Genomic DNA, 21,313 nt, shown 5'->3' on the forward strand with positions numbered 1-21,313 from the left:
TGAAGACATTCAGCTTCCTTCTGGCTCACAACTCTGCATCTTGCGGTGCAAGAAGCACAGTACTGGTGGAAAATACAGGGAAAGAGAGAGCCCAGATGGAAGGGAATGAGAGCTGAACTTCCAAACAATTCAGACTAATAAACACCCTAAATCAGAAACCAAATTGGGGAAGTAGTGTTCTAAAAGTTCTCCTTTTAGAACAGCACAAAATCTTAAGCCCTAATAACAAAAGGAATTTTTCTTCATTCTTGGGGTTTATCTACAGCTACAAAAATAGTTACAGTGAATGCTATGACTTATGATCACCAACCAACTAAAAAGGTTTTTCTCCAATGTCATTAATACCTGGCTTCAACTGGCACCCAAGAAGAAGTGAAAAAGTGCATGCAGCCCACTAATTCCTTACCACAGATTGCTACATTTACAAAATTTCAACTGCATGATCTAGAAAATACTGGTTTTGAAACTCAACTCATATTTTTCCTTTGCACGTTATTCACATAAATAGCTTCAGGATATTGTAGTACTACTAATTTTGAAGAGGCAAGTAAGTCAAATCAAATTTTTGATAGAAAGCTGCGAGATGCCTCCAATTAGCCAAAGATAATCATACATTAATAGCTGCTCTTGTTATTAAACTATATTATAAAGTGTCAGAAGTACAGAAAAGCAGGGCCAGAAGAGAATTCAAAAGGTCATCTAGGCTTCTTCCCACACCCTGCTTCAAACCAGCATCAACTTTTAGAGCACCATTCATAAACTCTACACGCAGTACCAAAAAAAGACATCATTCTAGTGATGCGTCTAAAGCCTCTAAGCGCATCGCAGAGATTATCAAAGCCTTCAGAAAAAAATTACTCAATAATTAAGGCTGCAAACATCTCGTTAAAAAAATTTGCAAACTCAATACATAACTGATTCAGAAGAGAGGACACTGGTCACATAAATTCTAATATTCAGAAAAATGCCACGAAACCTAGTAAGCGCAGCATGAACAGCACAACAGTAAGGTCTCGTTCGACTACCACCTGTTAATAAAAGACACGTTAGCTCCCACGATAGAACGCAAAATAGATACCATTCCCCCATGAATAAATGTTTCACAAAAGCAATCAAGGAATTCCAAGAGGTGGAGTTTTCTTAGTATTATCACACCCCACTGGGAATACACATTTGTCTGCGCTTGAAAATATCTAAAAAGTGTATAATTATCTCTCATAAACATACTGTCACAAAGTATTACTTAACTGGCACTTCTATTTAGTCTCTTTTGTATAAAAACATATCTTAAAAAAAAAAAAAGTATTGCTTTACAATTCTCCATCTACAACCATGCATTAAATGCCTACAAAATGCATCAAAGTTTCAGAACTCCACATCAACATAAATAAGAGAATAAAATTAACTGGGAAAAAACCCCAGTGCTCTCAGCATTTAGAAATATTCAGCAGCATGTTAGTCCACTGTCCTGGTTTCAGCTGGGACAGAGTTAATTTTGGTTTTAGTTGCTGGGGCAGTGCTGTGTTTTGGATTTGGTGTGAGAACAATGTTGATAACACATACAAGACCTTTATTCCGCTTGCTCCCTGTGCCACCAGTACTTTTTCCGACTGACCAAGGAAAGTCCCCAACGACACGTATATCACACCGCTATCGAGATAACAGTTTAAATACAAGTAAATTTAAGCCACGTGTATACTAGCTGGCTGACCCAACAGTTTCTCACATCACAAGACAACCATAAAGCTAACTGTAAAATACAATACTCTTTACAGCAGTGAGTCCATGGCAGAGTCCTACCAAGACACGGTGCCATGGGGCATCATGCCACTCTTATACATCAGACAAGCGGCCAATTTATACAGGACAACTGAAAAAAGAAAACATGAAGTCATTTCTGACCTTGAAACAGGTACCATCCTTATCCTAATTCACAGACTATTTCTTGGCCTTTTTTTTTTCTCTGCAGTTAAAGGCATGTCCCACATCAACAGGTAATAAGTATTAACTAAAAGTACACAGTAAATAGTAAAAATCTATTATTTAAAAGCTTAGATGCCAAGGTGCAAGCTCAGGATGTTAAATTTCCTCTGACAGTATATGATTTCATGAGCTCTTCGCGTTAAAAAGGAAGACACGTTTCCTGATGATGAACCGCACTGCTGAAAGGAAAACACAGGGCCTTAAATTAGAGTTTCGGACAGGTAAGTTTAAAGAACCACACGCACACAAAGCTTTGCAATATTTTGATGCTAATCAAATTGTATTTCTGATCTACATTTAAACTGTTCTTCCAAGCCTCGTTACTCGCCTCACTGAAATTACAGAGCCTAGGTCACGTAATTTAATCTTTGACTCATCATGCAAATTAAATCACACCATTCCCATAAGACAGCATATAGGTTTTAAATAAATCCTACACACCTACACAATCACCTACCAAAAATTAAATTTTCTTTTTAAAAAATTTAAAAAATAAACCAAAAAAATATCGGTTACACCCTACTTTAAATACTAGTAGCATTTCACAGGTTTGTAAGAAAATAACGATGGAAAAAAACTTTTTTTTCGTTTATGGAAGACAGTGATCTCGCCGTGTTAGCTTTCTACGGGACAGCCTGCAAAAATCCGAGGATCTCAAAGGCCGATCAGGGCTACGAACAGGAGTAACAATTGTAGGAAGAGGCCTCGGAGCTGGACGCTGAGAGGCTGCGTTAAGTGCCTGCTCCGCACCGCCAAGCCAGCCCGTGTAACAGAGGCCAGAACAAAGCCGGCCGGGTGCCCCCCTGCCCCGGAGGCACCGGGGGGGGCAGCCTGCCCACCGGCGTGCCCTTGCCGCCCGGCTGGGCCGGGGCACCCCCCGGCACCCCGCAGCACAGGCCGGCCGGCCGCGGCTCCCCGCTGGCGGGCTGAGGCGAGCGCTGCGCAGCCCCGCGGATCCGCCGCACCCGCGCACGGCAGCGGAGGCGCTTGGGGAAAAGGCGCCGCCGCACCCCGGGCCCGCACCCCGCCTGCCGCCGGCTCTCACACAGACCCCCCGCCAAGCGGCGCAGACCCCGCGGCGCAGCCCCCCTCCCCGCCAGCGCGGCCGGCAGCACCCGGCCGGTCCCTCCCAGCACCGCCCGCCGCCCAGCGGGGAGACGGCCCCGAAAGCGGCGGGCACCGGCCGGGCCTGGCCGCGCTCCCCGCCGGCCTCCCCCCGAGCGGCCGCACGGGCCGCGGCGGCGCCGCCTCCCGACCCGGGGGGCAGCGGCGGACAATGCGCGCCGGGCTCGCCGGCCCGCACCGCCCTCCCCGCCTCGCCTCACCACCGCCCGCCGGACCTGGGCCCGACCCGCCGCCGGCCGCCGCCGGCCTCCCCCCGCCCTGCCGCGCCGCCTCGGTACCTCGGTGCGGAGCGCGGCCTGGCACCTCCTCGGCGGCGTGTCCGGCGGGGCCTGCCCCTGGCGGCCCGACCGCCCCGGCTCCGGCGGCTGGCGGCGCGGCTCCGGCGGCTGCAGGCAGAGGCGCGGCGCGGCCCCGGCTCGCCCGGCCCCCTCCCCCCCCCCCGCCCCGCGCTCTGCTGCGTCGCAGCGGCCCTTCCCTCGCCCGGCGGCGGAGCGCGGCGGCGGCGGAGCGCGGCGTCGCTTCCGCCCGCTGCCTCACGCCGGCGCCCCCTGGCGGCGCGGAGGGCCGAGGGCGGCGCTCACACGGGACCCGCGGGGGAGGGGGGAGCCCCAGGGAGCCCCGTGCCCGCCCGCCGCGAGTGGGCGGCCTCCCGCCGGGGGCGCGCGGGGGGCGGGGGGCAGCCCGGGGGCGGTGACCGGAGACCCCCGGGCCGGGACCTGGGGGACGCTTGGGCCTGCAGCGCTGCTCCTCACTAGCGTTCCTGTGACTATTATCGCCCGAACTCCATCGTTGATTATTCTTGTATTATTTTATTCTATTTAAATATATTCTTATAGATTGATAAATATATAATAAGTATTCTACTTATATATTAATAATATATTATTATTATTATCGTTCTTTATGACTGCTCTTTTGTTCTTTATTAGTATTTTAGCATTGTATTTATCGTTTTATAATTTTTATTTACTATTTTGACACACACACCCCCTTGCCCTGCCCTCCTGCAGACCCCTGGCACCGGCCATGAGCCCCTTGCCCCGCCTGGCGAACCTGGGCGTGGGGCTGGGGGGCAGCATCGGGCTGGGGGGCAGCGCTGGGCTGGGGCTGGGGTCAGCACTGGGGCTGGGGGGCAGCGCCGGGATGGGGGGCAGCGCTGGGATGGGGGGCAGCACTGGGGCTGGGGCTGGGGTCAGCGCTGGTGCTGGGGGCAGCGCTGGGCTGGGGGGCAGCACCGGGGCTGGGGGCAGCCCGCTGCATCCACCCGATGGCCGGGGAGTCCCAGCCCGGATGGTTCCCGCAGGTTCCCAGCGCGGCGCAGAGGGGCTGCGGGGGCTGCGAGCTATTTCTGTGCCCCTGGTGGGCAACAGGCACCCATTGCCCTGGCTGTGTGAACACGGATTAGCCTGGATGGACGGAAGCCCACCTCTGTCCCGGCACAGATCATTAGCGCAGTCTAACACACCAGGAGATTTTGAAGCAGAAAAATACATTTTTAGGGAACGAGTCATGAATTTCTTACACGCCATGAGGTGAAGCCTCACCCAGCAGGACCGATGCACTGCTGCTGTGCAGCCTGCCTGCTGGTTTCCCGAAGTGCCCAGACGCTTGCCGGCCTGGTTTCTCAAAATGTCCTGCAGCTCTTCCTGCCCTGCTGCGCTCCACGGCTCTAGCGACAGCATCTGCCTTCAGCTTCTTTTTAATTACGCCTCTCCCCATTGCCTTCCTGCACTCCCCCATTGCATCACTGGGGAGGGTTTGGGTCGGGCTTCTCCGTGCCGTAATTTTTCCCCGCAGCAGCGTGTTGCTCCTCTGAACTTCACGGGTCACCGTGGCCTTGCCTGCTGGATGACAAGCGAGTGGCATCAGCGGGCAGAGCTGGCTGCGGTAGGCCCTGGGATTCCACCAGGATGATCCCACCAGGATGATCCCACCGGGATGCTGCACTGGGCACCGCAGCTCCTGCTGGGTGGCTCGAGCTGTCAGGCACCAAGGGGCTGAGCCCCCCTTGCTCAGGCCGTGCTCACAGCTGAGCGAGCTCCTGTCATACAGAGTGACAATTTACTCCAGCTGCGGCGAGGCGACTGGGCAGCTGAAAGGCAAAAAGCAATTTGTGCAGCAACACCTGCACCAGCGCAATGGGGTTTGCACAAGGTGCTGGACCTACGCGCTCCCCTGGGGACTGCAGGGTCTCCTCTGCCCCCCCAGTGCCTGGCAGGTGCTCCCTTCCCCCAGGCTGGAAGTTTACTACATAAAAAAAACAAAACAAAAAACCCCCTCCAACGTTAGCAAAAATAGTTCTCACACCCAGGCACCAAATACCATCCCCAGCTGTGCGGGGAGAGCACAGCAGCCTGGTGGGGCTTGGCTGCCAGGCCCAAGCAGCGTGCTCAGCCGTTGCACTGCCCTGCGTTCCATGTTCTGATATAGATCCTGTGTACTCAGCGCTAGCTGTGTCTTTTAGGAGCCTGGCAGCAACCCGCAGTATTTCACAGTCCGGCTTCTCACCCCTGTGAAATGGATTTTCATTCCTGGACCCTTTGTATGTCATCCGCCTGCAGCATCCCGTCGCCTTCCCTGCTCAGGATCCCCTTGCCCTCCTCCAGTTCCCTTGACTTGCCTGCAACACGCTGTGGGAAACAGCTCCTGACAGCAGAAGAGATTCCTGGTGCCCTCTCTGATGTGGAAAGATCTCACAGAACGTGTGAAATGCTCGGCCAGCAGTCTTCTTGAATCATCCTGCTTAGTCAGCTGTGTGTTCCAGCTCGGACACAGAAGTGTTTCTGACCACGCTTGCAGCCATCCCTGCAGCTGACAGCATGGAAGCACAGAGGAATTTGCACCGGGAGGTGCAGCCGGGCAGCTGCAGTAGCACTGGGTCAGTGGGTACTGAATGAGTACAGAATGAACAGGCTCACACCCCAAAAAAACCTATTTACAGTAGAAAGCACAAATAAATGTAATTGCCAGCCATATCAGTTGGGTGGTTGTTGGGTTTTTTTCTCACAGGGATGCTGTGATTTATCCTCAAATCAAGGTGCCGACTCAGAATTAAAACACATTTTAAAAATGTTATTGCAAATCACAAAAACTAAGGGTAGCATGTATAATTTGTCAGAAAAGAAACACAATTGCCAGAAGAATCATAGGGAAAAAAACCCCAAACTTGTTGCAAATTCCTTTCCTGGACAGCAAGAAGAGCGGTACGTCATTCTGCATTCAGTACATCATTCCCTGGACCGGCATCGCGGGACCCAGGACCAGCACGGCGGGATCCAGGTCCAGCCTGGCAGTGCACCAGTGCCTCTGGGGGCTGCCCCTGCCAGCCCTGCTGTGCTCAGCACCTCACGGGACAGGACAGAGATATATATATGTATCAAATATATATAAAAATAAAAGATACAAGAGCGAGCGTGTGTGTATATGTGTATATATTTGTATATACTTGCTTATATCCCCCAAACATATACTTGCTCTTATATAAAGATACAGGAGATGATGCAGCTCTGGACCTCTGGGTCCACGCTGCCTGTACGAGGTGACGGGACCTTGGGGAATGGCTTTGCCAAGCTTGGGCCCGTGGCGCGCAGTCAGCGAAATGCTGGCCATTCGTATATCCCACTTGTGAGCTGGAAATCGCTGCTTTCAAAGCCACCGTGGAAAGGGTGTGTATGTCTGAGAAATTGTTAACCTGTAATTATGCTAAAAACGTTCAAGTCTAAACAGATAATATTCAGGGTACTGACTAGAAAGAAGAAGGAATTAAAGGCAAGCACTGGTACAGGGATTCAACACCAGCTCCTGGAAAATAGCTATCGCTTTACCAATGACCACTGGAAAAAAGATGGGGCAAATAATGGGCTCGGTGCGGCTCCCATCCCCGCGCAGTATGCCACAGGGAAATCCCCCAGCAGAGAGAGCGTGGGTTTGCTAAGCTCTGAGAAGCAGGAATTAAATTCAACACGTGAGAGAGCTCTTAGTGCACTAGCAATTTGCTAATTCACAGCCACGACTGAGACATCCATTGTGAATTAATTAATCCTTGCAAATTAGGAAGTGAATACACATTAAAAAAAAAATCCGAGTTACTTCACCAGGAAAAAGAAGGTGGAAAGGCAAGTACTGGGGTGCTTTGCTCAGGAGGGACAGACACAGAATGGGATCCTAGGGGGGTTTGCTGCTGGTTTGAGGCCCAGGGAGCCCTGCTGCTCAGCTTCTGCTCCTCCAGTCACCATCCTACACCAGCAAATGGCAAAAGTAGAGAAAAATAATATGCCATCCTGTTAAATTAATCCTCCTTTGAGCCGCTCTGTTTTGCCCACCTCTTTTCTTCCCTTGGCCATACCCCATGCAGGATGCCAGGTCCTGACTGGCAGCAGCTGGCTGCCCCGGGCCAGCTCCCTCTGCTCCCCAGTGGCCAAGGGCTGGTGGAGGCAGGGAGGTTGCCACAGCTCCTGTGGCTCGGCCAAGCACCGGGCTGGCCAGACGCGTCCCTCTTGTGATGCCAGAGCATCGTGCTCATAGGGTGTCATTCACACCCAGCTGGTCTCCCTAAGAGAGCTGCAACACAGCTGCTTCTCAAATGCCAATTCAAAGCAGGTCCCCAGCAGCCCCGAGGGTCTCTGTCCCACCCCTCCCCAGGGGTCCAGGCTTATTTCTTAATCCCTTTGCTACAACCTCCTCTTCCTCAGCACTTGGTGCAGGTGAAGTAACTCATTGCCTCATTTATCTTTTATGTGTTCCAGGTCTATAATGCAGCAGGACACACATGCTCTTTCCCTTGGAGGGTGTTTCCTCCTCTCCCCCACCACCCTGCTGCCAGGGGAAGGGTCCCGAGTGCCCCCATCACGTCCCACACAGCATCCCCCCTGGTTCTGCAGCCTGCCATCGCCTCTGGATGTCACCACCCAAAGCCCAGACAGACACAACCCCAAGCAAGATAAATGCCCGTCCTACCGAAACTCTTGTTCTTAAAAGTTTGGAGGAACGAGAATCCTGCGCCTTTCCGTGGACTTTGGACCAAGCTGAAGTGGCTGAATTTAATCACCCAGGTTTCGCAAGTGCTGCTACGGTTCCTGGAGCTGCATTTCACCCGTTACTGGCTGAGGATGCTCACTGCAGGCTCTCGAAGCTTTGCTCAAAGAAACATCTCTAGGTGAGCATATTGTTACCTTCCAGTTCATCCAACGAATACAGAATGAACAGGCTCATACCCCAAAAAACCTATTTACAGTAGAAAGCACAAATAAATGTAATTGCCAGCCATATCAGTTGGGTGGTTGGGTTTTTTTCTCACAGGGGTGCTATGATTTATCCTCAAATCAAGGTGCCAATTCAGAATTAAAACACATTTTTAAAATGTTATTGCAAATCACAAAAACTAAGGGTAGCATGTATAATTTGTCAGAAAAGAAACACAATTGCCAGAAGAATCATAGGAAAAAAAAAACCAAACTTGTTGCAAATTCCTTTCCTGGACAGCAAGAAGAGCAGTACGTCATTCTGCAGAACCATGTCCTTTTAATAAACTTTTTATTACTGCGGAGCAATTGGATATTACCTATAAAGAGCAGCATTCACTGAAGTTGGAATCTACTACTAAAGGCAAAACAAGATTTCTATCAGCGTGGTAAGCATGAAAGATAGAAACAGAAGCTGTCCTGAAAAACAGCACCTTGTAAGAATGTGTTTCCTGAGTTAAAAAAATAAAAGGAAAAAACCTAGACAAATACATCCATTAATTCGATAGAACTGGAAGCAAATATATCTGCGCATCGCAAATCATTTAGGAAAGACACCAGGCAGTGAACACTGGTGAAACAATGGAAAAGGATATTCCATACATTGGCAGGTGCCTTTAGTTTTCATCCTATACCGTTACCCATAGCCGCTGTACGGTAAGCAATGGCAGAAGGCAGCCCCAGTCCAGGAACCTGTGCAGGTGCCCCCCAGGCGGGCAGCCCACACGAGTGCTCTCGGTGAGGAATGTTTTGTCCTGCTGGTCACCCAACATGCCTGAATGACCATCATCCCCGTGAGCCAGCCTTGCTCCACGTGTCCGCGCAAGGGCCAGCTGCCACGTCAAAAAATTCAGGAGGCTTTGGGAGAAAAGCAGTACGGCAGGAACTTTCTCTACCGACCTGAATTTCACCACCGATCTTTCCAAAAGGACTGCTTTTCTTCTATTATTTCTCAACACTTTTATTCTCCCACTTTTACCAAATCAATTCTAAAATTAGAAAATCATTGAAGGAGAAAGATTTTTCCTGGCTATGCCGGTAGGTTACACTTGAAAGCCAGGGAAGGGGAACTGGAAGCCAATTGCTCAACACTTCCTCAGGCTCAGCACTACCAAAACAACTGAAAGGTGGTGGTTTTTTCAGATGATTTCCCTATTTTTTTATGTTTTAAAGAAATCATGAACCAAGTTTACTAATTCAGTCCATATTTAAGTAGCGCCCATTAAGCTTTGAAGCCCACACCCTCTGGATAACACTGCTATGCACTTCCTTAGTGCTTTACCCCTTCAAAAGACTCTTCAGAAACTAATTAATTAGCTCTTATAGCAGAAAACCGCTGCAGTGAATGGCATGGGTTTAGTGCTGCTGTTCAGCTAGGTTTGGTCTCAGCTGCTGTAGAGCTAACACAGGAGCCATTGCCATGTCACTTGACACTTAAATCTTTGTCAAGCCACTCCAGTAAATACATAGGGGGACCTTCCCTGAAGCTCTCCAAATCTTTTCTGTGCCTATCCTCCTCCTCTTCCTGCTGATGGGATCCCTGGCTCCCGAGGAGGAGGGCACTCCAGAGCTCTGCCTGCTCCCACCTTCAAAGTCAGGCACTGGTTTGGGGAAGGGCTGAGCCCCTTTCTCCCAGCTCAGTAGGATTCACTTTTGAAAGAGAATTAGTTCATTCCCATTCTACGGGGAAATCTGTATCTTCTGAAGGTCTTCCGTGTGCGAGGAAGTTGCTGTCTGCACATGTGTATATGTACGCACCTGGAACAGGGAGATGGGAGGAAGCATCACCTTTGAAACACAACAAAACACCCAGCTGATCCCAGGTGTTCTTCTGGAAAATTCTTTGGGGAGCTCACATGTGTCGTGGCCTCTCTCGCTTTCTGACAGAGTGAACCCAGGGCACAGCTCCTATTGTTAAAGATAGACAAGAAAGAAAAAAAGGGTTGTGACAGTGGGGGGGGTTGCTGGTTTGGTTTTTTTTTTACATGCCTCATTATGGAGAAGCTGAAACAAGCGCAAGCCCTGCTTTCGCCCTTCACAGACTGGCCCGTGGAGCATCACCCACCTTCTCACAGCTCCTGGCTGCTCTTCGCCCCACTGGGGCTCAGGTCTGCTTTCCACCCAGCGACTATGCCCCGAGAGCTGGCAGGGCTTCCTACACCCTTTGGTTCCTCCAGAGGAACATGAAATCCTCATCCCTATAAAAAAGGACAATCTCCTAATATATTTGAAGAGGAGGGGAGGAAAAAAAAAGACATTAAAGAGGGGAGAGATACGGTTAAAACCAGACAGTATTTATAAACCAAAAAGCAGTATAATTTTTTTTTTGCTTTAATTGGTAAAAAAAATAGATGTAAAAACGCAGATACAAAAAAAAAAATAGCTTAGAGAGCAGGATGTGATTTTACATACAACCAGGATGGACTTGGCTCACAAAGGCCAGGCACCCTGCAGCTCATGCCCTCCCATCCTACACCCCTGTGTTTTCTGCTGTCCTACCAGCAGCCAGGCTGTCCCAAGACTGAACCAGCAAGTGCAAAAAAAAACAAACCCAAGCGAGTGTTTCCCCACTTCCTGGGGTGCTGCAATCCCAGCCCTGCAGCACCAGAAATAAGCAGCACGTAGGCAATGCTGTGGCTAAGCCCGCTGCCCCCCCGGCCGTCCTGCCTCCCTGGCAGCAGCTCCCCTGCCCACGGCCCAGGACAAGGAGCTGGCAGGGGGACTGCAAGTGGCTCTCCCTGTGGAGTGTTAGCGATGGGTGGCCTTGTTCGTGCTGACAAGGTATTTTGTGTCAGGGGATCAGGATGTGGTGTCAGTACACGTATACGCACATACTATAAAAAGAAAGCTGCTAAGGGCACGTGGCCAAGCCGGGACGAAAGCTGCATTTGCTCACAGTTGCAGAAGAGATATTTGTCTCACAAAGGTGAAACTTAACCCAGATCTTTCTATGGTCTTGGGCACCGAGAATTTAAGAAGAAATGGACTGTGCAGGATGTACAGGTGCTGGGATGTGCAGGGGTTGAGATACAGGCTGGGATATGGGGTGCTCAGCTCTGGGTTCTGACATCTGGGGAACCAGGCACCCACGTTGCCATGAAAGTGAAGCTTACTGAATAAACCAAGCACCAGCTGCATTATAGATGAGGCCTGTTATCAGGTGACATCTGGTAACATCACACAGAGAGTGTGAGAAAGCCCAGAGCTGCCCTCCAGAATGAAACAACTCCTGGGATGCCCCATGAGGGAAGTTCAAAACCCCCTTGAATGCTCCTTCAAAGCCCCCTACACCCTCTCCACCCAGCTTGGCTCTTCCCCCTTGTTCCGCCACTTCAGCACCAGCCAGGGGCTCACCCTTATCAGCCCGTCACCACCCACACGGTTTATCAGATTTTCTTCTTCCTATAAGGTGCTCTTGGCCCAGGAGCCCAGCTGCAAGCAGCAGCTTTCTAGCTGCAAAGGAGCAGATAAGACTTCCTCGGTGGCCGGGAGCCCTGCTAACCTGCCAGGAGGGAGATGGGCTTGAGCAACGGCAGGAGCATCAGCTGATCCTTAACAGGAAGGCTGGATGGGGGGGTGTGAGAGAAAAGCTGAGAATTGTCAGGGGGTACCAGCCTCGTAATTATTTCCTACGCCAGGAATCCACTGCCGAGGATGGCAGAGCCAGCTGGTACCGAGCGAGCCAAGCTGGGGCTAGTGAGGTTCGGTGCACTTGGTAAGGGAGCTGGATCGAGGGGCATCCACAGGATTTCCATGTGTCCAGTGCTGCTTCTGGAGCTGGACTTCCCCTATAATGAAAACACCTCATGTAGCACTGTCCAGTGGCCTGTATGTCCTCCCTCACTCCACCTGTAAATGTCTTTGGAGCCGGTGAACCTCCAGCTGCACTCCTACCCCTGCCTACACCATGGGGAGTCACACAGAGTGCTGCCTTGACAGCCCACCGCTTGGCCACAGACATTGAGACCAATCTCCCAGATCCCCTCTGCCTCTTCCCCACTCACCACACGCCCCACCATCGCTTCCCAGCCCTCTGCCAAAATCAGTGACCTGGTACAGACGGTGTCACCCAGCCCCAGGGATTTCACTGATACAGCCTTCCGACACAAAGGGTGGCTGGAGCAGCCCCTCGCTGTAAGCTTGGAGGGGTCTTGTGGCCCCGTGTGCCATCACGGATGGCATCTGCCGCATCAGGGCTGTGCTCTCAGCTGGCTCTCCTTATAACAACAAATGACTGCAAATGCTCTTCTCCATGCCCCAAGCACAGATAAACAACCCTTCATTTTTCTGCCCCAGATTACTTCCAGCACTGTCCCATCCTGGCTGGGTTGCAGGACACATGGTCCCCCTGGGGACCCTGCACCAGCCTGCGATGGGACAAGGTGAGCACAACATCCCGAACTGAGGCCGCTCTGAAGACGCAGCCCTGGTGCGTCACCAGCAGTGAGTAACCTCCATGTGGCGGCGGTTTCCATACTGGGAGCCAGCCTGCCTGCCCAGGCACCACCAGCACCCTCTGGACCCAGCGTGTCCAGTCACCGCGCCAGCATGTCCTGCTGCTCCTCACATCCCGCTCTTGCTGGAACCTTCTGGGAGCAAACCACCCTGGGTGCCACGGGGCTCTGGGACAGCCTGCTTGGGATTCACAGCTATGGAGAAACCTCCAGATTTAAACCTTTTAAAGGAGAGCTTTACCCCTTGTTTTTAGACCTCAACCTTGAACCAGGACTGGCCAGAAAAGTCCAGACAAAACCCTCTTTATTCATAATGACTAAAGCCCTGTAAAACAGACTCTCCTCAGTGAATGTTTGCTCATGGCAAGGCGGGACTAGAGCCCATCCCCGAGGGAGGGAGTGGAGGGTGCCCTGTGGTTGCACACCAGGGCTGACCCCCTCTCCGTGCCAGCCGCGGCCGCTGCCCCCACCTTGCCTTGCCCTGCCTGCTCCCACTTCTCCCGCAGCCGTGCTTCACCCCTCGCCTCACAAACCCCACATTACTGCATGTGCCCAAAGCAAAGCTGCTGTCATAAAAGCAGAGGCAGCAAACTCACACACAGCTGGGAGTGCTGGATGGAGCAGGACACCCCTAGCACCCCATCCATCCCTCTGACAGCCTGCCCACGGCACCTCCTGCGGGCCGGGGACCCTCGCTCCCACACCCAGCCAGAGAGATGCCTCAGAAGAGGACAAGCAGTCACTTAACTGGGGACAAATCCAGTCCAGATGCAGCCCCAGCCTTCAGAGGAGAGGAGACGAGGGGGTCCTGCTGTGAACCACGCGTGCAGCAGACCGGGTAGCACTTGGGAGCACCTGCTCATCTCTCCTCCCACTCTCCCCCGGCAAATCCATCCCCCCAAAAGGCTCAGTCGCATTAACGAGGGCATTTTGTTAACCGGCCAGGGGCCTGGGTTGGACTCAGGGGCTAACCTCAGTGCCGCACAGGCCTCCTGGTTAGTCCTGCCAGCTTGTGAGCTGGTGCCTGCAGTATCACCCCGTGTTGCAAGAGGCAGGAGGGACCGGCCAGGGCAGGTGCACAGGTCTCTGGTGACATGCAGCATCCTTCCTGCAGCACAGGGGTCCTCAGCCCAGCTGAGAGGGCTCCTGCTTCCCAGCCGCCATGCAGGGAGGACTCTGCTGACAGGAGAAACACGGGGGACACCCACAGCAGGGGGCTGGGGTGCTCGCCCCAGCACTCGACCTCCAGAGAGGCAACACAGCTCCAGCGCACCAGGCTTTCCCCTCCAGCCCCAAGCAGGGAGGAGGCACGGCTGCCCCAGCACAAGGCAGCCCCGCTGGCAGGAGCAGCTCTGCCCTGCCTGCAGCCCAGACAGAACGGACTGGGACAGAGATGAGGCAGAACAAAGCTCGAAGGAATAAGAGAAATAATCATAGAGCTCCTCAGCTTTAACAGCAAACCATAATTAGTTACTTTCCTCTGGGAATTTTCTTGGTTCTGCTGCCTTTTCTCTAGGCTTCTCACTTTTTTTCCTCTGAAGTGCCTAAACCGAAATATTACCAGCTTTCATGGCAAAAACTTATTTTAAATCATTTCGTTTTACCAGCCATTGAGAAGGAAAGAGGGCAAACAAAAGGCTCACCGAGAATCCTTTTTTCTCTCAATACTTTTGCCTCCCATTAAAAAAACCTTCTTTCCCCAAGCCAGTTTCACAAGGATATTTCAGCTGGTCCTAATCAATAGAGTCAGGGGCTTTTTAATTATTATCTTGGCAGAACCTCTTATTTAAAAGCTTAATGAAAGACATCCCTGCTGCCCCATAGTTGCTGCTGTGGCTGGCCGGGGGCTCACCGGTCCTCAGCCAGTGATGTGCGCCAGTGCCCTCCACCTGTTGATGCCCTGGGGCAGCCAGCCCCCCTGCAGCTGGCCCTGCAGACCAGCTGAAACCATTTAGCACCTCCAGAAGGCCGGTCCTTGGCCAAAGCACCACGTTGGGTGCCCCAGAGAGAGCAGGTGGGGGAGAGGAGGGGACACCCTTGCTCACAGCCCTGGGGATACGGCAAAATTCCCTCATCCCGTGGCCACCGGCTGCCCTGAACCCCTCCTCGGTGGGACTGGGGGCCACTGACCATTTCTCTGCTGGTTATTAGATTGTTCACGGCTCTCAGGTTTGTTTGAATAAGGCCTTTTGTTTGCCAGCGCTTTCCCACGTCCCTTCGTTCACTAGGCAGTCGCGTGTCCCGAGTCAAAGAGGAGCCCTGGCTGCCAACCCCCAAAGAAAGTTTTCTTCGGAGCAAGACATCTGCGTCGGAGGGAACCTGCCAACATCTGCCACACTTTTCCCCTTTTCAAGAGCCTTTCTTTCCCTCTTAGAGCGCAGGAACAGATGTTAAAAGTTGTTTTCTTTCTCCAGGGTGTGAAAGGTAGACAAATAGCAAAAAAGAAAACTCCAAGCAGCGCAGCGCTCGCCCCTTTCTCTTCTTTTTTTTTTGGAAAGCCCAGGAAAAAGGGAGGCTTTGTTTCCGAAGGAGAATCCCCTTTTCAGTGAAACCTGGCAGTGGGCAATGCAAAAGGAAAGCGGGAATTTGCAGAAAGCTCCCTTTAATGCTCATTTGCATTGGCCTGTCGGGTCCCTACAATCCCCAGCACAGATGTCAGCCTTCCCCCAAAGCCAGGGCAGCTCTCCCGCCTGCACCCCCCACGCCCCCACCCCCCGCCTCCAAAATAAAGGCCTTTGCCATGACTGAGAGGTGTAAAATAACTGTTTACAGCCAAAGCTGCTCTTCTTTTTCACTGTGGTGCTGTCTTACAAATGAACCTTGAAATGAGCTCACCCGGAGCAGATGTCAGTGGGCACGCCAAGGGCCCCGTCCTGCCAAGGCTGGGGGCTCAGCTGCCCTGTGCGGGCTGGGCACGGACTGTCACTGAGCACCAGGGGCCACCACACTGTTCTTAGCCCCCATCACAGCCGGCTGTCCCCAGCACCCACCAGCTCGCTACCAGCACCCCTCTGCCTGCTTGCTTCACAGAAGCCGCTTTGCTGGGGAAGCCTGTGTGTGACCCTCGGGCAGAGCATCCCCCTCGCCCCTCACGGGGTGAGAAAAGCAGGAGCAAGGGTAAGGCAGAAGCAGCAAGTCTGGGCCAAGGAGGAAATGGAGGGTGAAGGAGAAGGTGCCACCACCACAGAGACCAGAGAGACCTTTTCTGGTGGTGCTGGTGACTGGCCAGCCCCTAGGCCACTAACAGAGAATCATAGAATAGAATTGTTTAGGTTGGAAATGCCCTTTAAGATCATCAAGTCCAACCATTTACCCCAGCACTGCCAAGTTTACCACTAAACCCTGTCCCTAAGTGCCACATCTACACATCTTTTAAATACCTCCAGGGATGACGAATCCACCACCTCCCTGGGCAGCCTGTTCTGATGCTTGACAACCCCTCCAGGGAACATTTTTCCCTAACATCCAATCTAAACCTCCCCTGGTGCAACCTGAGGCTGTTTCCTCTTGTCCTGTCCCTTCTCATCCGGGAGCAGAGCCCGACCCCCGCTGCCTGTAGCCCCTGTCAGGCAGCTGTAGGGAGCCATACGGGCCCCCCTGAGCCTCCTTAGCAGGAGCCTCAGCTGTGCCTGGCCAGGGATGCCGACAGGCACAGGACATGTTCTACAGAGCTTTTAGGTAACTCTGCGTTTGCTGACACCTCCGTCAACTCAGCTGGACTGGGAGCCAAAGTGGTCTCAGGCTTCCCCCTGCTGCCCTGGCTGCCTTGGAAAGGTGCCTGTTCCTTGCACAAGGTGCTGCTAGAAGGGTGTTTGGGATGCGGCACAGGGGGCTTCTCTCCCCCACCCTTCGCCTGAGCCAAACCCAGCTGGAAGCTCTGTGCCCAGGTGACAGGGAGGCGCTTCCAGCCTCGAGCACCCTAGCAAAGTGCCCAGAGCCAGGGCTGCGCCCACCCCATGCCCCCCTACCCCCCGCGCAGGGCAGAGCCCTACCCCAGCCCACCCACCCCCTTTTCCACACCAAGCTGCTGGAGTCATGCAGCGAAACAGATGCCCCAGCTACGCCTTTTATAAATACCAGCAACACTCCACCTCCCCAGGCAGGCTGGAAAAAGCTTGAGAAACCAACAGAGCCTGCACTCGTGAGCAGCCAGGGCTGGCTGCCGTGAGGGGCTCCTGCACAGGACTTGCTTTCACCATCTGTGTGGGGGACACACCTGAGATAAGGAGCCCGTCCCTGCTCCCTGTACCTGGCACAAAGGAGAAGTTATTCACCTTCCCCTCCCAAGCCCTCCTCTCCCAGCACAGCAGCCACACCAGCCCTGCTTGGGCCCTTGCCAAGTAGGGCACTTATAAAACCAGGTAACTGCACCCCAGCTCCGCATCTGACTGACAAACAACCTCTGCCTGAGAGATACCACGTCTGGGGACATGTTTTCACCACGAGCCCCAGCAGCAGGGCGTACAGCCATGCTGCAAGTGTGTTTGCATTTACACACAGGCAAAAACACACCCACGTGGCGTTGAAGCAAGAGACGTGATGTCCTCGCTGTTTTGCTGGGGTACACCCCCACCCCCGGCCAGAGGTAGGGAGAGGGCTCTGCAGCCACGGCACTGCACTGGCTGCTGGGGAATCCCACCGATGGGGCATCCCACCGGCGGGTCAACCCCACCGACGGGGCATCCCACCAACAGGGCATCCCACTGATGGGTCAATCCCACCGATGGGGCATCCCACCGACGGGGCATCCCACCGACGGGTTGGGCTGGCTTGCAGCCCTTCGGCACCGCTGTGGCCGCTTCCTCTCCATTTCAATTAGGTGACACATTCGACACCAACCCAAAGGGCTTCACCTGCGGGACTCGACAGGACGCTGCCAAATCCTGCTCATTAGCAAAGCAACGGTCAGAAAGCAAAAGCAGGGTCACGAAAAACTCCTTCATACTCCCCCCCCCGCCCCCGCCCCGCCCTCCCCCAAACCAGGCAGGAGGGATAAAAGTGCATAAAAGTGCAGGCTCATCCTGTGCCAAGTCTGCTCCAAAGGCCCATCTGCTTCTGCACTAGCATTTCAGAGGAGCGAACAGAACACCCTTCCCCCCAAAGCCACCCGGCCTCCCTGCAGCATGGGGAGGGGGGGAAATTAAAGTAGTCAAAATCCCACAGAACTGACTCTCCTCCAGATTCATTTGCATCTGCAGCAGCCTGCAAGTTTAATATTAAATTCCACGCAGCAGCCACAAACTGAAAAAATTTTGTATTTCCTATATCCGTCCGTGTGCAACAGAGAACTCAAGTTCCCAAGAGATAAATAAAGCTCCCATGGTTTCCCTAGAGGATTTCTGTGATGGAAACAACCTTCCTACTGGTGTCTGCTGTCAACAGTTTTTAATCGATCATTACCTTGTAATAATAATTCCTGGGAGCAGGAACTCCTAGCTCGAGCACTCTATTATGAAATGAAGAGGCTGCTTCAAAGATGTGAAATGACGAGGGCTGAGGTTAGCAGGTAGAAATAGGCATCGCTTCCAGGAGATAGAAGGGGAAAAGATGGGCAGAAGGCATTTTCCCAGGTGTAACTCAACCGCTCCTCGGCTATTGTTTGCCTCCCTGGGAATCTGTGCAAATTGAGCGAGGAGCCATGCAAGCTGCTCAGAGCGCGCCCATTTTCCTTCCCTTCTTTCCTAACAAAAGATCCCTCCAAAGCCCGGCGTCGGAGGCTGGACATCTGTCGCCATTTGGGGGGGCCGGCGTGGTCATTGAAAAGAAGCAGTGACCTGTCAGCTTTGATTGATGGCCACAAACCTCCGGGCTCGACCCCTCGTGTGGGAAAAGAAGTCCCGCCAAGGCAAGTCCCCTTTCACATGCTAATTCTGGGTTATAAATACAGCAGAGGAGCCGCACGGCAGCAAAGAGCCCATCGGGAAAGGGAGAGACCCACCGCCCAAGTGCCTCCTTCCCATCCCGTCCTCCCGGCGTGGCCAGGCTGGATTAGAATGACCGCCACCACCACCGCCGGTGGCACCCACAAGCTCGCCAGCACCAAGGAGGAGAGGAAGGTAGGTCCCCTCCACGCCACTGCAGCAGCATCCGCAGGGATGCCAGCACCGGGCATGATGAGTGCCGCGGCTACGGGCACTGCTTCTAGGAAAGAGAAAGGGGACAATTTTTGTTTTCTTTTTATTATAAAGGTGCTTTCTCTGAATTTAACCCATGTGGGTGGTTTTGCTGCTTCCTTTCTCAGCTTTAGAAAATCTTCTCTCTGTTTTGTTCGGGTAAACTCTGCTTAAAACGAATGGAAGTGGGAGAAGTGGGAGCTGCTCCCGGCTGAGGGACAGGCCATGACCAGAGCTGGGGGTGGTGCAGTCTCCATCCAGACCTTGTCCCGGCCCAGCATCGCCTCACCCCACGCTGGCTTCACGCCGGGGACGGGGCTCTGCCCTTGCTGAACTGCAGCAGGGAGGAAGAAAAAAATATCAACTGCAAGTTTCCCCCCTTTTCTTTTCCCTGCCAGTTAAGGAAACCCCTCATTGAGCGGAAGCGAAGGGAAAGGATTAATAACTGCTTGGACCAGCTGAAGGAGACGGTGGTGGGTGCTTTTCACCTGGATGTAAGTGCTCATTTTTTTGCTGCTTTTTGTCCCTTTGTTGGTGGAGGATTGGGCTGGTTGGTTTGGGGGTTTTTTGAGGGGGGTGTCTTTTCTTTTGAGCAACTAGACATGGTACAAACCCTTTGTCGCCTCTAACTGCCACGTTCTTTCCTCCTCAGCAGTCTAAACTGGAAAAAGCAGACATCCTGGAGATGACAGTGAAGCACCTGCAGAACATCCAGAGCAGCAAGCTGATGGGTGAGTGCCCGCTGCGCCCACCCTGCCAGGGGTGCCAGCAGCGCTCATCCCCTGCCCGCTCCGCAAAAAGCATCTTTCAAACCTGCTGGGGCCCGGGCTGCGGCTCCGTTTGGCTTTCTCCACTAGATGGGGAGATGGAGCTGGGCACAGGTTAACCCACGGAAGGTTATTTTTCCTTCCAGAGCTGCTTTTTGGTCTAGTTTTGCCCTTGGCGGTGGGCAGCAGGGCGTGGGGGCTGCCTGCCTGGGTGGCTCACACCCTGCCTCACCTTCCCCCTGTGCCCTGCGAATGATTCACCTCGTAGTAAAGCCGGGTGGGCTTCAACGAGCCTCCAGGGAGCTTGTGGGCGAAGGGAAACCTGATCAATGCTTTTAAGCAGGACCCACCACGCAGCTTGTACCCGCTCACCAGCTCCCCTTTGTCTCCTCCCCAACGCAGCTGACTCCAAAGTGGGCCTGGAAGCGCAGCAGAGGTACAGCACCGGGTACATCCAGTGCATGCACGAGGTGCACAACCTCCTCCTCACCTGCGAGTGGGTGGACAAGACCCTCGGGGCACGGCTGCTAAACCACCTGCTGAAATCCTTGCCCAGGTCTGGTGAAGACACCTGCAAAGCAACACTCAGGTCCTCCAGCCCTTCTCAGCAGCCTGTCTTGACACCAAAAAGCCCCCTGAGCCCTAAAGGGAGCACTCGGGGCACAACCCCATCACAGGAGCGCTTCTACCCTGCCGAGAACAAGCAGGCTTCGAAAAACTCCTTCCAGCTGCCATCGCTGTCAGGTTTCAGCCAGGTTGATGCTGCACCGCCCAGACAGGTCCTGCAGCCAAATTTTTCCCATAACAACCCTAGAATGGGGTCATTAGATATGTGGAGACCGTGGTAAAGTGTGTTTTAAAATGCTTATCCTAACCTTAGACACTCGCACGTATGTATCTTATAGATATGTTTCTTTAAAACACTTGTGGAGCAAGTCTGTTCCTGTAGGTGTACTAAAGACCAGGGTACTTCAAGCCGAAGTAAACCTATGTGTAGCCTGCATTGTAGAAGGCTGCTATTATTTTTTATTTATTTAATACATCTAAATTATTGTATAGAATCCTCTCGTGCTCTTTAGTGTATATTAATTATACAGCTTTCTTGTCTTACATACTTAACATAATTAACTTCCTATTAATAAAAATACAAGACAACAAGCAACCACCCCCCCTGGCACCAAGCTTACCTCTCGGCTCTCACACACGCCACGGAGATCACTTTGTTGGATAAAGGGGTAAAGGCCCGATCTCTTCTACTTTTTATTTTGATTATTATCCTTGTGCAGCTGTATGAGATTCCGGTTCTGATTCCTGTAAATATGCTGCAGAGATGAGGAAAAAAAAAAAAAAAAGCAAATGGGAGAGACTTGGACTTCTTTTAGGCTGTTTAGAAATGCTCTCTGGATTGTTCCCTCTGGGATGTGCTGTTCCCAGCCACCGGGATGCCCTGACATTACTGTTGAACTAGGGAGCTATATGTGTGTATAAATATATATATATATATATATATGTTACATATAGTTATATTTAGGGGTTATGGTTTTGTTTCTGTAACTAAAAGTTCTAAATAAACTTTTGAAATATAATGATTGATATTTCTCCTAGCCTTGTCCTATCTGCTCTGAATAAAC

At 52.5% G+C, this 21,313-nt stretch overlaps 2 protein-coding genes and 1 long non-coding RNA gene across 5 annotated transcripts in view; 1 reads left to right on the forward strand and 2 right to left on the reverse strand.

Annotated features, from left to right (window-relative positions):
- CAB39 (calcium binding protein 39) overlaps positions 1 to 3,551 on the reverse strand; it is a 42,274-nt gene extending 38,723 nt beyond the window's left edge. Inside the window, exon 1 of the mRNA XM_055817215.1 lies at positions 3,387 to 3,551. The gene's annotated coding sequence lies outside the window, so the exon portion shown is untranslated. The remainder of the gene's footprint in view (positions 1 to 3,386) is intronic.
- Positions 3,552 to 4,347: 796 nt separating this feature from the next.
- Positions 4,348 to 11,116, reverse strand: LOC129785414 (uncharacterized). Of its 3 annotated transcripts, none has more exons than XR_008749482.1 (3): positions 10,848 to 11,116; positions 10,414 to 10,546; positions 4,348 to 10,256 (listed from the first exon to the last, which is right to left on the reverse strand). It is a non-coding gene; the product is annotated as an uncharacterized LOC129785414 (long non-coding RNA). The 3 variants fall into 3 exon arrangements; XR_008749481.1 differs by having other exon boundaries at positions 10,761 to 11,116; XR_008749483.1 differs by having other exon boundaries at positions 4,348 to 7,344; positions 8,065 to 10,256; positions 10,414 to 11,116.
- A 7,201-nt stretch (positions 11,117 to 18,317) lies between these two features.
- On the forward strand, positions 18,318 to 20,743 carry LOC101924082 (transcription cofactor HES-6-like). The gene is made up of 4 exons (XM_013295110.3): positions 18,318 to 18,858; positions 19,314 to 19,409; positions 19,568 to 19,646; positions 20,085 to 20,743. The coding sequence occupies exons 1-4, from the start codon at positions 18,664 to 18,666 to the stop codon at positions 20,528 to 20,530; spliced, it is 816 nt and encodes a 271-aa protein (XP_013150564.2). The 5' UTR covers positions 18,318 to 18,663; the 3' UTR covers positions 20,531 to 20,743.
- The last annotated feature ends 570 nt before the right edge of the window (positions 20,744 to 21,313 follow it).

This window comes from Falco peregrinus, chromosome 12, assembly GCF_023634155.1.
Source record: "Falco peregrinus isolate bFalPer1 chromosome 12, bFalPer1.pri, whole genome shotgun sequence".
Lineage (NCBI taxonomy): Eukaryota > Metazoa > Chordata > Aves > Falconiformes > Falconidae > Falco > Falco peregrinus.

Coding starts and splice junctions, on each gene's coding strand:
- LOC101924082 (XM_013295110.3), top strand. CDS start 18,664: ATGCTAATTCTGGGTTATAAATACAGCAGAGGAGCCGCACGGCAGCAA. Junction 19,410..19,567: donor TGGGTGCTTTTCACCTGGAT/GTAAGTGCTCAT, acceptor TTTCCTCCTCAG/CAGTCTAAACTGGAAAAAGC. Junction 19,647..20,084: donor CCAGAGCAGCAAGCTGATGG/GTGAGTGCCCGC, acceptor TCCCCAACGCAG/CTGACTCCAAAGTGGGCCTG.